The 17,555-nt window shown below is 36.4% G+C and overlaps 1 protein-coding gene across 1 annotated transcript in view; it reads right to left on the bottom strand.

Annotated features, from left to right (window-relative positions):
* Nucleotides 1-447: 447 nt before the first annotated feature.
* Nucleotides 448-17,555, bottom strand: part of FBXO33 (F-box protein 33) — a 37,580-nt gene continuing 20,472 nt past the window's right edge. The window contains exons 2-4 of the mRNA XM_044229766.1: nt 5,477-5,587; nt 4,272-4,957; nt 448-2,489 (exon numbers count right to left, since the gene is read on the bottom strand). Of these exons, the coding sequence (XP_044085701.1) occupies nt 2,218-2,489; nt 4,272-4,957; nt 5,477-5,587 (1,069 nt within the window). The 3' untranslated portion in view covers nt 448-2,217. The remainder of the gene's footprint in view (nt 2,490-4,271; nt 4,958-5,476; nt 5,588-17,555) is intronic.

The raw sequence follows: 17,555 nt of genomic DNA, 5'->3' as shown, positions 1-17,555 counted from the left end.
TTTGTGATAACCAGTCTATTGTTTGCTTTTAAGCTTGTATTTTGCCAAAGCTAGTTAAAACAGTTAAAACCCTTCAAACTATTTAAACTCAGACTTTTTTGAAAAAAAAATATTTATTTGAGAGAGAGAGAGAAAGTGAGTGAACAGGGGGAGGAAGGGCATAGGGAGAGGGAGAGAGAATCTCAAACAGACTCCCTGCTAACATGGAGTCCAACTTGGGGCTCAATCCCAGGACCGTGAGATTATGACCTCAGCCGAAATCAAGAGTCAGATGCTTAACTGACTGTACCACCAGGTGCCCCTAACCTAGGACTTTTTATGAAATATTCCCAAATTTAAGCTTTGCTGCACCAGACTAAAATAGTAGCTAACATGATTATAAAGGATTATTACGGTTTAACACTAAAAATTTTCATGCTTTGTATACAATAAAACATATTACAATGGTCACTTTTTAATGCTTTATTCATTGATTAAAAGAATATACATTTAACATAAACCATACAACATCAGTCATCAGGTCAAACATTCAGCTGGTTTCCTTACAGTTTCTGTCAGGATTTATTTTATCTGATCACATTTGTAAGATAAAATCTCACCACATCTGGCATTTACACACACTGTGCCAGTGGATTCACACTACTGATGTACATATAAAATCCTCATGGTATGTGCTCACTGGAGACAAAACAGTGCACACCTGTCAAAAGGTCATTTTAATATAAGATGGTAAAACCATTTGTAAAATACATATAAACTTTTTCCATAAATAGAATCATATCTGGACATCTGTTGCATAAATTGTGTTTCCAAAGCTTACAATAGAGCAGCCAGGTCTCAGCACTGCTGGGCACCCACGTTGGCTACTTACTTTATTATTGCAGACTGTCCTTTAACATTAAATGCACAACATTCGTACCACTTAAAACTGGGGTCAGGTGGAAGTCTCACAGAGACCACGTCTGTACCGCGGTTGCCCTGAAACAGTTAAGTCGGCTTTTAAAGCCTCTCAGATATAACAAGGTTTTAAAACATACTTCATGGAATGTTCTTCATGTATCATAGCAGCTCATACCTGTGATAGAACAAGCTTTCAGTTCTTCCTTTCTTTCCTTTACATTCACTATTCACAGTGAAACAGGTGCATGGTTTTTTTTTCTTTTTTTTTGTTTTGTTTTTTTCAGAGTTCTGAGGTTGCTGACTGAGCCACAGCACAGCTGTGTACCACAGGTCGAAATTCGACCTTAAATATTACAATCTAGCAGTATCTGGCTGGCCAGAGTGGGCCGGCCCCTGCCAGCATGTGGGCACTTCTTCAGTTAAGTCTATTCTTTGGCAGCTGACACGCGCGCTGACAGAGAAAAATCCAGTGACTCATTGCTAGGGATTTCACGACTAATGTTTGTTTGCAAGCATGTGTGTTTACGGCTCTGTTTTTTTATTTTCTTTTAAGGAGGTTTTACCCTGGAATACAGTTTCTTCCTCCACTATTTGAAATCTGGGCTAAAAAGCTAACTTGAATGTATAATGTAATTGATGAATAAAATTATGTCACATACAGTTTAAAAAAAGTCTAACAGTTTGAGTATTCATGTTTATGTAAATGCATTTTTTAAAAAAAGGATTAAGCAGTATTCTAACCTAATACACAAAATTCAGAATGGTAATTGGTGGTATCAACTATTATATATGTAATAAAAGTTAAAGTCTTGGCTTCTCTGTTAAAGATCACTCATTTGGGATCATACTATCCTCCCTTCTTCCATTTCAAAAAAAATTAATGAAATGCTATCAAGCATGAATGCAGTGCATTGCATACAAATCCACCAGGCTATGGATATATATCTATATACGTATAAAAATATTTTGGCTCCTGAGCTCTGAACTCTGACACACAAAGAATAAAAACATCAAAAGGCAGAGTAACTCAGTGAAAAATAAAGTTAGCCAGCAACCTCAGACAACCTTCGGTTGTATATCCTTAAGGTTTGATAACAAGTCCATTAACCGTGAAAGCCCTACACATTGTCACTTTGAACTTCTAAACCAATACCCGACTACGTTCTTTGATCAAGAAGTAGAATATACATATATAATTCTATAAAGCTAATACTGATTAAACACAGCACAAAGGGATTAATTCACACTACTGAAAAAAAAACATAATAGGACCCTACTTGCATATGTAACCACAGGAATTATACATTTAAAAAAAAGCTAAATGTCTTCGCTGAAGCTTTGCATCTCTCTGTAAAAATGACGATTCGGTTCAGTGAAGACACTGAGTGATTCGATGTCCATGACCGCATGCCAAGGTTGACCCAGGCCGAGGGATACCTGCTCAATAAGGTTATGCACTGGATCCACATCCTGGTCGGCCAGTTCACCTTGGTCAAAATCAATGCTTTCTTCAGTGACTTCAAGTACTTTTAGATCAGAGCCACGAAGACGAGCAATGGCAATGAGGTTGTGCGCCCACACTGTGTAACCTTCAAAATAAACAAAAAACAAGCACTGTCATTTCCTTGTAATTTTTTTTTTCTATTTGATAAGTTAGTCTTTTCCACAAACTTGTATCTCACTAACCACTTTGGTCCTTTTCCTTAAAAAATATACCGAGATTGAAAAAGGAAGTATGATTGTTTAGCTCCAAAAAACAAAACAAAACAAAAAAAAACAAAAACCAAGTTTGATATTGTTTCCAACAACATCACTGTGGCTGGTGAATTGGTAGATGCTGTAATGCTATTCCAGTATCAGTACATTTAGTAAGACTGAAGACATTTAAAGTAAAACTTTATAGCTATGGATAGTGCTGTATCATAAAAAACAAAATTTTATTTCATATATATGTATCCATTAACAATACACAGAATACATTTTTAGTGAGTAAAAAATCCTCTCCTATGATGCTTCACAGTCTGAAGTTAAGAAGCGAAACTTTAAACTGTTAATTGCCAATAGAAAATATGTAAAGTATTAAAGAGTCATGGATAAACTTTGGGAAGGAATAAAGGGGAATGGGTATAGGAGCTTTAGCTGTATCTAACATCTTATTTCATATTTATTGTAAGAAAAAAAAGAGCTTAGATTGGCTGAGATTAATCTTTAATATATAGTGTTGAGTAATATTATAACAAGTTGAAATGCATTTCTCTATTGCTATCTCTGATGACTGGCCAAATTATAAAGCACAACTTGAAAAGCAAGACACATACTTTCCTGCACTAATGCAGGCTAAAAGATATTTAAAAAATAAGGAAACACAACTAATAGTCCATTTTGTATGCTGTAAAGGTCTTACATGTTCCAGAAAAGAAAGTAAAACGTCCTTCTGGCAAAATAGCAACTCTCTCTAAATGAGGATAGTTAATATTAAGATGAAAGGCACCAGTAAGAAAAAGGCATATACCCAATCAATGGAATCATCATTTAAAAAAATATACAAATTAATATGTTAATATCTAGAATCTAGAAGATTAGGTAGCAAACAAGTAAGAAATCATACTTTCTCTTCCTTCTGTATTATGTTTTTAAGAGATCTTGTGATAAGAGGAAGAAATGTATCTACTGCAAGTAGATATGTAACTTTTCTTAGATAAATTAATTTCAAATGCCACTCTCATGAAATACCACCAATCCCATGGTGGAAGAAAAAAGCAACATGGAAGCTGGAACAAAACACTTAGAGTGGAAATACGACCTTTTACTTGTAAGTGGTGTATCATATAAGTTAAAAAGTATAAAAGCCAGGGTGGGGGCACCTGGGTGGCTCAGTGGGTTAAAGCCTCTGCTTTCGGTTCAGGTCATGATCCCAGGGTCCTGGGATCGAGCCCCACATCGGGCTCTCTGCTCGGCAGGGAGCCTGCTTCCTCCTCTCTCTCTGCCTGCCTCTCTGCCTACTTGTGATCTCTGTCTGTCAAATAAATAAATAAAATCTTTTAAAAAAAAAAAAAAAAGCCAGGGTGCCTGGGTAGCTCAGTGGGTTAAATCCTCTGCCTTCAGCTCAGGTCATGATCCCAGGGTCCTGCGATCAAGCTCCGCACTGGGCTCTCTGCTCAATGCGGGGAGTCCTGCTTCCCCATCTCTCTCTGCCTGCCTCTCTGCCTACTTGTGATCTCTGTGAAATAAATAAAATCTTTTTTTAAAAAAAAGTATAAAAGCCTGCATTTCAACTTGTTAGAAGATTACTCAACACTACAAATATCAGTGCTTTTTGCTGGTTTAAGATGTTTTAGATATAAATAACAAACTGAACAAAAATCACCTACCGTGAATTGCCAGGAGAGAGAGCTTTGTGCACCTCCATGCTAATAAAACCAATGGATCTTCATTTCGGTTGTCACTAAGATCTGGAAAACCAGAGGTGTCAATCACATCATTCATTAGTATAAAATGAGTGAGGAACTTATCATACTGCCTGGATATAAGATCAACAATAGCTCCTGAAACACAAGTGATGTAGCTGTCAAAATGGATCCTCTCTAGTGGTATACTGGGTTTCAGAATCTTTAGCATATCTTCACTCTTGATATCAAAGGCCATTATGTAGACACGAAGGCTGGTGCTCTTTCGTGACAAGGCTTTCCAATGCTCATCATTTGGCATATTGTCCAGAGACTTGTGCATCACGGAAACACTGTGGACCAGGAGAGACAGTCGCTGCAAAGGCACATGGTTGCTATCAGTTAAGACTCTTGCCATCTCAGCTGTAAAGTCACAGAAATCCAGGGCAAGTGAGCGCAGATTCATGAATCGCTCCAGTTCAACTGTGGTGATAAGGGTGCTGTTACCAGGAATATTGTTGTCTAGCAAGCTCAGGTGCTCCATGGTGTTGGCAATAGAGTTTGAGAGAGATGACAGTGATGTTGGGGTTACTAGTTCCAGCATAAACCCACAGGACAGCCATTTCAGTTGCCTACTATTACTCAGTATTTCTTCAAACAGCTGCTGAATTCTGTATGGAAAACACATTCCACAATGATCCTGTTAACATTTAGCGCTAATCTTTTAACACTGACATCTGAAACTGGGTAATAAAATGGCATGCAATGTTGAGATCCATTTTCTCTCAATCCAACCCACAAATAACATTATCATAAATATTACTAAAGTTCACATAAAAATATAATGAATAAACCATATTAAACATCCAAAAATAAGTTCTTCAACCAATGAAAGCAGCATTTTTGTACCAGTATGGTAGAAAAGAGTGATGATATACAATTTATGTTACAATGAAGGCAAGGAGAAAAGTAACGCTGTTAAATAGCAATAATTTACCCAGCAAAGTCTTTGATTTATCTTAAAGATTTATGATGTGGAATAGGATATTTCATAGTTAAAACACTTTCAGTTTACAGGACACATTTTTTGGGAAAAATATCATTACTCTCCTGATTGTATCTTACAATTTCTCAGAAAAAACTGAAATTATTATTAATATAAGCCCCCTTCCACTAGCCATATAACTTACTGTTTAATTTTTTTGCCATCAGGATCCACCTTGCTGAGGTATGTATTTGACAAACTTCCTTGCTGTTGTAGAACACTTATGTCTCCAAAAAGGCTAAACTTCTGGAGGTTCCTACAAAAAAAAAAGGCAATTTAAAATGACTGTCTAATATATACAAATATAAATATTAAAAATAGAAATGTAGGGCGCCTGGGTGGCTCAGTGGGTTAAGCTGCTGCCTTCGGCTCAGGTCATGATCTCAGGGTCCTGGGATCGAGTCCCGCATTGGGCTCTCTGCTCGGCGGGGAGCCTGCTTCCCCTCTCTATCTCTCTGCCTGCCTCTCCATCTACTTGTGATTTCTCTGTCAAATAAATAAATAAAATCTTTAAAAAAAATAGAAATGTATAAGGGATATCTACAAAAGTTTCCACTTTATAACTCATTTAAAATCCAATTAAGTACTTTCAGATTGCTTTTTACATACAATGAAAAGCAACATAATACAGGAAAAGTAGTAAAAGCTTTACAGAATGAGTACTGAGGTTTTACATAAGCTGTATGCTCAGTTCACTAAGCTGTATGCTCAATGACCATGGAAAGATATTCATGCATTGTTTTCCTGATTTTATTTAGTTGTCCATGTTCTCTTGTGTGTAACTGAGCTTCTTTTGAGATGATTACTTTGAATGATTTAGCAGGCAATTCATAGATCTCTATTTTTGGGGGGTTGGTTACTGGAGCTTTATTAGTTTCCTTTGGTGGGTCCATGTGTGCCTGATTTTCAATGATCTTTATATTTGGAGGAACAAACACCTCTTCAAATTTTTATAGATAGGTTTCTGCTGCTAATGATCTCCTCTTACTGGGTCTCCAGACTGATGAGATCACCTCTAGGACCACAGTCAAGTTGGACTGAGGCCGGGTCACATGGCTGCTGCTGGGCCTGCACTGGGGTCTATCGTTTGTGGACCTCATTACCATCATCTGGGCAGGCATGGATCCTGTCTGGTCTTCTGGTGGAAAGGATTGCCTCTGAGTCCTTGGTCAGTAGGGCTGGTGCTGGGACAATGTCATTAGGTCCGCAGAGAGCTGGCCTATTACTAGATGTGTGGGCAGGAGTGGTTTTTGTCAGATCCCTAGGAAGGCCACTGTTCTGCCACTGGGTGGATCCCAGGAAGGGCAGGAATGCCCAGGATTGCAGCTGAGAGGGGCTAGAACTGAGTGTCAGGCTTGCTTCAGGGTCCAGAGCTGGGACCAGATTCTGCAGGTCTGTCTCCAAGGGCACTAATAGATATGTCACCTGCTGGGTTTCTAGATGAAACTGCCCTAGAGCATGGCTGAATGGGGATGGAGGTGGTTCACAGGGCTGCTTCAGGATCCATTTAGACCAATCTTAATGGGTCTGCCCTGGGGTACAAACATGTATCTCCCAAAGGTTCCCAGGCAGGTAGAAATGCTCCTGGATCATAGCTGTACACAAACTTGAGTATTGCCTTGATTAAAAATCCCTAAGAGAGCACACCCTGTATTAGCTACAAGAAAAAGGCAAATGGCTAGCTTGGTACAATGAGTTCCTTCAAAATGTGGTTCAAAAAAAGTTATACTGGGTTACTTATTATTTTTAATTAAGATTTTATTTTAATTTATTTGACAGAGAGAACACAAGCAGGGGAAGTGGGAGAGGGAGATGCAGGATCCCTGTTGAGCAGAAAGCCCGATGTGGGGCCCAATCCCAGGACCCTGAGATCATGACCCAAGCCCAATGGAGACGCTTAACCAACTGAGCCACCAAGGCACCCTTACTTACTATTTTTTAAATGTATTATTATTCCCTCTCAGGTCTGTCTGGTAAACCACTATTGAGCTTTCTATACCTGAATGCCACCTACTCTATTAAAGCCTTTTCTGAGTCAATTCTTTCAGCCTCTGTGGATTTAGCCATCCTACGGGACTTTGTAAAATGCTCCCCCCCCCTTTGTTTGTTTGTTTCTTTCTTTTTTTTAGATTTATGTATTTGACAGAGAGAGACACAGAGAAAGAGGAAACTCAAGCAGGGGGAGTGGGAGAGGGAGAAGCAGGCTTCCCACCAAGCAGAGAACCCGATGGGGGCCTAGATCCCAGGACCCTGGGATCATGACCTGAGCCGAAGGCAGACACTTAGTGACTGAGGCACCCAGGCACCTTGTAAAATGTTTTTATTAAACTAATATGCTTTACTGTGACTTCTTACCTTTCTCATGAGAGGGGTAAACTCCTGTTTCTTATAAGAACCTAGCAATACTTTTTGGCACAAGACAGGTGTTCAATGAGAATTTTTTTTTTTTAAAATATTTTATTTATTTATTTGTCAGAGAGAGAGGGAGAGAGAGCGAGCACAGGCAGACAGAGAGGCAGGCAGAGAGGCAGGCAGAGGCAGAGGGAGAAGCAGGCTCCCTGCCGAGCAAGGAGCCCGATGTGGGACTCGATCCCAGGACGCTGGGATCATGACCTGAGCCGAAGGCAGCTGCTTAACCAACTGAGCCACCCAGGCATCCCTCAATGAGAATTTTTTAAACAAATGAATACTTTGAGAAGGTAATTTCAAGAGTTACCTAGATAGAAATTGTAATCAAGACCATAATTAGATGAGAATAATGGAACATAGAAACATAAGGGGAGGTGGGCCTGGGATAGATTTTGGAAAGATAATCACATCATGTGGAGCATTATTTTAAGGGTAATGTTTTCAATCAATTTTAAAAAAATAACACAGTTATCTTCTGGATAGATCTTCTATGTAAAGGGAAATTAAAGATGAGTTTATGATATTGACAGCTATTCCAAGTAATGTCCTCCAATACTTTGTTTTTCCTATTAGGAGTTCTTTTATGAAACAGAGAACCAAATCTGCCTTAAAGGGAAAAAAAGACTAAGTAAAAGGTTAGCACCTCAAACGGCTTAGAATCACTTCTTCATAGATTTCCACAGACTAGTAAGACAATAAATACCAGGTGAGCAGAAAATATTTCACTAAATTTACTACCAAGATACTCCCATAAAAGTATTTAAATTTATTATTTATGAAAAGATATTAATTAAAAAATCTTCACAAATAAAAAGACTTTTTAAGGGACCCATGATAGATGGGAACCAACCTGAATTATTATCATAGTAGTAATATTCTTCCTATCATATCCTAAATCTGCATCATTCAATATAGGAAATATAGCTACTAATACTTGGGTAGTCAGAACAGAGATGTGTTTCAGTATAAAAAACTATTTGGAAGACAGTACAAAAATATAAAATCTCATTCAATTTTTTATATTGGTTATATAATATTTGGATATATTGGGTTAAATATAGTAAGACTAATTTCATAATTTCTTTTTAATTTTTTAACGTGACTACTAGAAAAATTTAAATTACATGTGTAATCTATATTATATTTTTATTGGACAGTACTGCTCTAAAGACTATAATGTGCATATTCTAGTTTTCTGGTTAGTTTCATTTAAAAACATATTGTCATCAGCAGAAATATAATTAAGGGTATACAGCTAATACTACTGCTCTTAATATTCTTTAATATTAATTAATTTAATATTAATTAATATTAATTAATAATACTGCTTTAATATTCTATTAAAGATTTTAACCATTTTCAGCTTTCTTTCTTTCTAACTCTAAGACCAATGACTAGTTTTTAACTATAAAAAAGTAGGAGTTGACTTAAGAAAATGTTATCCATAATTAAGCAAAAATCCTACAACTCCAAACACATCGTGGTTATACTGCTAATATATGTTAAAGATAAAAAGTAGACATAGACAAACCCCCAGTCTTCCCCCATTTCTCCCATTAACTCAAATACAAATCAAATCCAACAACCTGAAAAAAAGTACAAATGATCAAAGGACAACCATTTTGAATGAATAGAGCAAATAAGCCTCCTTTCTCCACCCGTGATATCATTTCTTTCTATTTACTGTAATTCATTTCTTTTGAAGACATCATATTTAATCCCCACTGTTTCTATCTCAGACCTAGAAAAATGCAGCCTGCCAGCTATGGCTGATTCAAAACCAAGTCCTGGGCGCCTGGGTGGCTCAGTGGGTTAAGCCACTGCCTTCGGCTCAGTTCGTGATCTCAGGGTCCTGGGATCGAGTCCCGCATCGGGCTCTCTGCTCAGCAGGGAGCCTGCTTCTCTCTCTCTCTGCCTGCCTCTCTATCTACTTGTGATTTCTCTCTGTCAAATAAATAAATAAAATCTTTAAAAAAAAAAAACAAAAAAAACCAAAAACCAAGTCCTCCCCTAGGAGGAAGGAGTCTTCATTTTCTCATTCTCTTGAGAGAAACAGGAATGGAAAAACATATGGGCAGGGGAAATGAAATTAACCCTGGGTTGTATATTTCCTCTAAATGGCGAGTTTTCTCCACTTATTTACTATAGTTAGGCCCACAGAATTTAAGATGACTATGCTGGTGTTTTGTTGTTGTTGTTTTGTTTTTTAAAATTTCCCCAAATATTTCAATCTACATCACTGACATCAAGGTCTGGGTAATTCCTTTTTTCCTGCATTGTGCTGTCTCTGCTACAGTGGAGGGAGATTATCCACATTCTCCAAGACATCTATCCTCTCTTTTGTCTTCTAATCTCTTCTTTTTTCTACTCCTTCAATCCATTTAGTCCCCAGACTTCCTTAAGTATAATATCAAAGACTTCTACTTACAAGGTGCCATAATGGAACAGAGTTCATTTAATGAACTGTGATTTTAATTTTGCTGAACTACATGTGGTAAATAAAATGCACCTATCTCCTAGTCATGGAATACTAAAGTCCTCATAAATTAAAAAAAAAACAAAAACAGAAGAATGGTCTTTCACAATCATGGCTAATAGCCAAGACTATTAACAAAAAGTTTTGACATTTTGACAATTCCTGGCATAATGGTGATGATCTCTTCATTATAGCTACCAGCATTTAAATTAAAAGTAGAGTTTAATAAAACTTTGCCCCAATTAATTTGTTTCACAGCTGGTACTTAGATTTACTGAATCTAGAACATAAAAGTTTTCTCTATCTCAGCTTTCCTTTTCAATTGTGACTAAGATATTCTTGCAATGTCATTTTCTTAAGCACTTAAATTTTATCGACAAGCAGCACTGAATTTCTTCAGGTACACAGCTATTTAAAATTCCTTATCATTCAGACCACAACTCCGTGCTTCCGTATGTAATCAAATAATTAGATAATATTACCTGAAAATGAACTTGACAATTCCACTACAAAATTGTATATGAAAGATTTTATCCATTCATTTTAAATCCCATATCACACTCATCCCTTCCAGCCCAATAGCTTTCCCTAGCTGGAATCTATTTACCAAATAATGCTCATTGTGAAGCTCACAGTGTTAAGTAATGATGCTCAAAAATGTTAAATATTACATTTGCTTGGCACATATATTTAAGTATTTATAATTCTTTTTTTCATATACTATCCACACTGGTCTGAATGAAGTACTTAGTGTGACTTATTGAGACAATCAACATAAACCACATTATAATCAGCAAGAATAATGTTATCCAAATTTTTAAAGGGTTGGTCAGGAGAAATAAAAGTAGTGTTGATAGAGCACTAAGTGAGAAATCAAGTGTCCAAAATGCAAAAAAATCCACTGACTGGAGTTTTCTTATGTGTGAAACAAAAGTTTTTAAGTTATTTAAAAAGACAAAATTCTATTACGTTAGCAACACCTAATTCTTCTTCTAAACATGATACTTTAGTCATATTTGAACTCTTGCCCACAAAAGTAGGTAAAAGGAGAAGAAAAATTAAGTACATTTATGTTAGAACTAATACCTAATTTATTTTGAGCCTAAAGTGTTGAGTGTTTGTCAATTTTGTTGGTAAGTCTTCAAATTCCAATAAAAGGACTTTTCTATCAGAAATGCCACTTTTCAATCAACCCATGTCACAGTTATCAATCACCACCACCACAACAAAAATGTTCAGCTTAAGGAGTTTCCCAGTTTTTGGTGGAAATAAAAATGTTTTACTTTGGAAATTCTTAAAGAACTTTGTCATATATATATATATTATATATATATATATAAAATAAAATCTCATATATATATGAGATTTTATTATCCTCAAAAAATCCTAGCCATACCTTTTCTCTACAAAAATGCTGGACTGTCTATTGTCTTCTCAGTTAACCCCTCAAAGAAAATAAGGCCTCTTAAATTTGGTACTTTAAGGTGGTTATGTTGTTGTTGTTTCAGTATTCACATTAGCTCACAAGATAAGCTTAATTTAGGATTTTTTTAAATATAATTTTTTATTTTTTATTAACATATAATGTATTATTAGCCCCAGCGGCTTAGGTCTGTGAATCTCCAGGTTTACACACTTCAAAGCACTCACCATAGCACATACCTTCCCATTAATTTAGGATTTTTATAAGACAATTTACTTTTTATAAGACAATTTACTTTTTTATTTTTAAAAGATTTTATCTATTTATTTGACAGACAGAGATCACAAGTAGGCAGAGAGGCAGGTGCAGAGAGAGGAAGAGAAGCAGACTCCCTACTGAGCAGAGAGCCTCATGCGGGGCTCGATCCCAGGACCCTGGAATCATGACCCAAGCCAAAGGCAGAGGCTTTAACCCACTGAGCCACCCAGGTGCCCCTAAGACAATTTACTTTTATATTTTCAGGCTGTATTTTTTGGTAAAATCTTGATTAATACCTATGTAAAAATCTAAGCAAATGGGCAAATTTATTTTGTTGGGTTCTCTCACATATATAAGATTAACATAATAATGGAAGTCTTAAGTATTTTCTACTTTTATTTGAGAAAACCATTTTATTTACTGAAGTATAATAAACATACAGTGTTAGGGAGCCTGGGAGGTTCAGTTGGTTAAAAGACTGCCTTAGGCTCAGGTCATCATCCTGGAGTTCGGGAACGGAGTCCTACATATGGCTCCCTGCTCAGCAGGGAGTCTGCTTCTCCCTCTGACCCTTCCCCCTCTCATGCTCTCTCTCTCTCTCTCCTTCTCTCATTCTCTCTCAAATAAATAAATTTTAAAAATTTAAAAAGAAAAACCCATAGCTTATATGAGTTCCAGGAATATAACATAACAATTCAACATTTCTATATATTACTTATGCTCATCACAATAAATGTACTCTTAATACCCTTTATTGGTTTTACCAATTCCCCTATCCACCTGCCCTCTGGCAACCAACCACCAATTTGTTTTCTGTATTTAAGAATCTGAGTTTTTTGGTCTTTTTAGTTTGCTCATTTGTTCTGTTTCTTAAAACCACATATTGGTGAAATCAGGGTATGGGTCTTTCTGACTTCTCACTTTGCATTATACCCTCTAGTAACCTCCACGTTGTTGCAAATGTCAGATCTCATTCTTTTTTATGGCTGTGTGTATGTATCACTTCTTTATCCATTCATCTGCTGATAGGGCACTTGAGTTACTTACATGTCTCGGTTATTGTAAATAATGCTTCAATAAACATAGGAGTGTCATGTATATTTTTGAATTTGTGTCTTCATTTTCTTTGGATAAATACCCAGCAGAGGAATTACTGGATCATAAGGTAATTCTGTTTTTTAATTTTTTAAGGAAATTTCATCCAACAGTACACGAAGGTTCCACTTTCTTCACATGCTCACCAACACTCGTTATTTCTTGTCCTAGTAAGTCTAGCCTTTCTGACAGGGGTAAGGAGATTATCTCACTGCGGATTTGACTTGCATTTTCCTGACAATTAGTGACTTTCAGCATCCTTTCATGTATCTGTTAGTCACTTGTATGTCTTCTTTGCAGAAATGTCTGTCTAATCAGGTCCTCTGTTCATTTTTCAATTAGATTATCTGGGGTTATTTGGTGTTGAGTTCAATAAGTTCTTTTTATATTTTGCATATTAACCCCTTATCAGATGTTATCATTTGAAAATATCTTCATTACAGTAGGTTGCCTTTTTGTTTTTTGATGGTTTCTTTCACTGTGCAAGAGCTTTTTTTAGTGTAGTCCCAATAGTTTATTGTTTGCCTTGCCTGAGAAGATGTATCTTCAAAAATATATATATATTTTAAGATTTTTAAATTTATTTGACAGACAGTGATCACAAGTAGGCAGAGAGGCAGGCAGAGAGAGAGAGACAGGGAAGCAGGCTCCCCGATGAGCAGAGAGCCTGATGCGGAGCTCAATGCCAGGACCCTGGGATCAAGACCTGAGCTGAAGGCAGAGGCTTTATTTAACCCACTGAGCCATCCAGGAGCCCCCTGAAAACTATTTCTGTGGCAGAAAATAAATTACTGTCTATGTTTTCTTCTAGGAGATTTATGATTTCAGGTTTACACTTAGGTCTTTAATCCATTTTGAGTTTATTTTTGTGTACGGTGTAAGAAAGTGATCAAATTTCATTCTTTTGCATGCAGCTGTCCAGCTTTCCCAGCACCACTTGCCGAAGAGACTGTCTTTCCCCCACTGTATATTCTTGCGCTTTGTTGAAGATTAATTGACCTTAAAATCATGGGTTTATTTCTGGGCTCTCTGTCCTGTTCCACTGATCTACATGTCTATTTTGGTGCCTATAGCATACTGTTTGGATTACTACAGTTTTGTAGTTTATCTTTTTTTCTGGATATTCTTTCTCGATTGCTTTGCTCTTCAGAGTCTTTTATGATTCCATGTAAATTTTAGTATTATCTGTTCTAATTCTGTGAAAAATACTTTTGGTGTTTTGATAGGGGTTGCATTAAATCTGCAGACTGCTTTGAGCAGCATGGATATTTTAACAATATTGGCGGTTTTTTTTTTTTTTTTTTTTTTTTTGGTAATGAAGAAGAGTCTTCTTGGCTTCGGGACTAGGAGCCCTTTACATTTGAAAATATTTATAAACGCGAAGAAGTATAACTGAAGTTGAGGGTCATTTGTTCCAGACTCCAGTTGGGAAATGGGTAGAAATCTTGTAGAACATTTCAATTTTTGTTGTTGTTGTTGTTTATTAAGAGTACAGTCATAATTATATCCTGGCATTTTTAAATATGATTTTTTCCTTCAAATAAAACCAACTAATTCTTCATGCTATGGACGAATACACAAAGTATCTGCAATATAAACAATTTTAGGGCTAATCATCCTCTGGGTTATTGAGTTTACTTCTCTGGAACCAGAAAATGCTTTATTGATACTATTATATTTTAGAGCAGAATTTTAAACACATATATGCCCATCTTTTAAAATGTATTTTTAGAGCAATTTTAGATTCATAGTAAAATTGATCAAAAGTATAGACTTCCCATATCCTCCTTATCCCCACATATGTATAATCTCTTCCATTATCAACAACACTCATGAGAATGGTACATTTTTTTAGCAAGGATGAACCTACTCTGACCCATTATAATCACCCGAAGTCCATAGTCTAACTTAGGGCTCACTCTTAGTGTTGTGCATTCTATAGGTTTGGACAAATGTATAATGACACATATCCATCATTATAATATAGTACAGAGTTCTTCACTGTTCTCCAAGTCCTCTGTGCTCTGCCTATTTTTTTTTTTTTAAAGATTTTATTTATTTATTTGAGAGAGAGAGACAGTGAGAGAGAGCATGAGCGAGGAGAAGGTCAGAGAGCGAAGCAGACTCCCCATGGAGCTGGGAGCCCGATGCGGGACTCGATCCCGGGACTCCAGGATCACGCCCTGAGCCGAAGGCAGTCGTCCAACCAACTGCGCCACCCAGGCGTCCCTGTGCTCTGCCTATTTGTCTTTCTCTTCTCCCCACCCCTTGCAACCACTGATTTTTTTATTGTCTTCAGTTTTGCCTTTTCCAGAATATCACACAGTTGGAATCACACAGTATACAGAATTTTCAGATTGGCTTCTTTCACTTAGTAATATGCACTTAATGTTTCTCCATGTCTTTTCATGCCTTAATAGCTCATTTCATTTTAATGCTAAATATTCCATGGTCTGGATGTACTAAAGTTAATTTATACATTCACCAACTGAACATCATCTTGATTGTTTCTAAGGTTTGGAAATTATGAGTAAAGACACTATAACCATCTGTGAGCAGGTTTTTGTGTGGAAGTATGTTTTCAACTCCTTTTTTTTTTTTTTAAGATTTTATTTATTTATTTGACAGAGAGAGAGATCACAAGTAGGCAGAGAGGCAGGCAGAGAGAGAGAGAGGAGGAAGCAGGCTCCCTGTCAAGCAAAGAGCCCGATGTGGGACTCGATCCCAGGACCCTGAGATCATGACCCGAGCCGAAGGCAGCGGCTTAACCCACTGAGCCACCCAGGCACCCCTCAACTCCTTTTAGTAAATACCAAGTAGAACAAATGCTGGATTGTATGGTAAGAGTATGTTTAGTTTTAAGAAACTGTCAACATTTTTTTTTTTAATAGTAGCCGTACCATTTTGCATCCTCTAGCAACAAGAATTCCTGTTACTCCACATCTTGCCAGTATTTGGTATTGTCAGTATTCTAGATTTTTACTTTTGTAGTGCATGACAGGATTTTGATGTGAAAAATGGACAAGATATAATATTAAAGGAAAAAGGTACAAAACCACACATGGATTATTATTCCAGTTTTGCAAAAGATACATCATGTTTGCCCATGATCATCTCTGGTGGATTTTTTACTTTATTTTTCTTGTATTTTTCAAATATCCTATTTTACAAACAAATATTACTTGGGAATTCACAAAAGAAATGTATTTACCTGAGTATAGGTGACAAACAATGTTACATTAGTTTCAGGTGTACAACTTAGTGATTTGATAAGTTTATACATTATGCTATGTTTACCACAAGTATAGCTACCATCTGTCCCATTACATCACTATTAAAATATCATTGACTGTATTCCTTATGCTCTACTTTTTATCCTTGTGACTTACTCATTCCATAAATGTAAACTTGTAGCTCTCTCTCCCCTTCAACCATTTTGCCCAAGCCCCTTTGGCAACCATCTATATTTACAGTTCTGATTTTGCTTTTTGTTTCTTCATGCACTTCTTTTAGATTCCATTTATGAGTAGAATCATATGGTATTTGTCTTTCTCAGTCTGACTTATTTCACTTAGCATAATATCCCTAGGTTCATCCATGTTGTCTCAAATGGTATGAGCTCTTCCCTTTTTTATGGCTGTGTAATACTTCACTATGCCTGCGCGCGCACACACACACACACACACACACACACACCATGTTTTCCTTATCCATTTGTTTATTGCTGGACACTTCTGTTGCCTCAAATTCTTGGCTATTGTAAATAATGCTGAAATAAACAAAGGGGAATGAATAGAAAAAAAATATCTTCCTAAGGTAAACACCCAACACCCAACAGTGGAATTATTTGATCATATGATATTTGTATTTTTAGTATTTTGAGGAACCTCCACAAGTTTTCCACAGTGGCTGTACCAATTTACATTCCCATCAGTTGTGCAAGAGGATTCCTTTTTCCCAGTGGATATTCTTTCCTGCTTTCCTGAAGTTTAACTGAGCATATAATTGTGGGTTTATTTATGGGTTTTTCATGGGTATCTATTTTTGTGCCAGTACCATCCTGTTTTAATTACTACAGCTTTGTATTATAACTTAAAATCTGGAATTGTAGATTCCAGTATATCTGGAATCTACAATATATAGATTGTAGATATAACTCCAGCTTCGTTATTCTTTCTCAGGACTGCTTTGGCTATTCAGGGTCTTTTGTGGTTTGATACAGATTTTGGTATTATTTTAGTTCTGGGAAAAATACTGTTGGTGTTTTGATAGGGGTTGCATTAACTTTGTAAATTGTTTTGGGGTAAAAACATATTGACATTCTTCTAATCCATGAGCTTGGAATATCTTTCCATTTCTTTGAGTAATTTTCAATTTCTTTCATCACTGTTTTATAGTTTTTAGCGTATAGGTCTTTCACCTCTTTGGTTAATTCCTATGTATTTTATTCTTTCTGCTGCAACTATAAATGGTGCTGTTTTTAAAAAAAAATTCTCTTTCTGCAACTTCATTGTTAGTATACAGAAATCCTACCAATTTGGGGCTATTAACTTTATATCCTGC

The sequence above is a fragment of the Neovison vison genome, chromosome 13 (assembly GCF_020171115.1).
Source record: "Neovison vison isolate M4711 chromosome 13, ASM_NN_V1, whole genome shotgun sequence".
Lineage (NCBI taxonomy): Eukaryota > Metazoa > Chordata > Mammalia > Carnivora > Mustelidae > Neogale > Neogale vison.
This window is presented reverse-complemented; position numbering and strand designations above follow the sequence as displayed.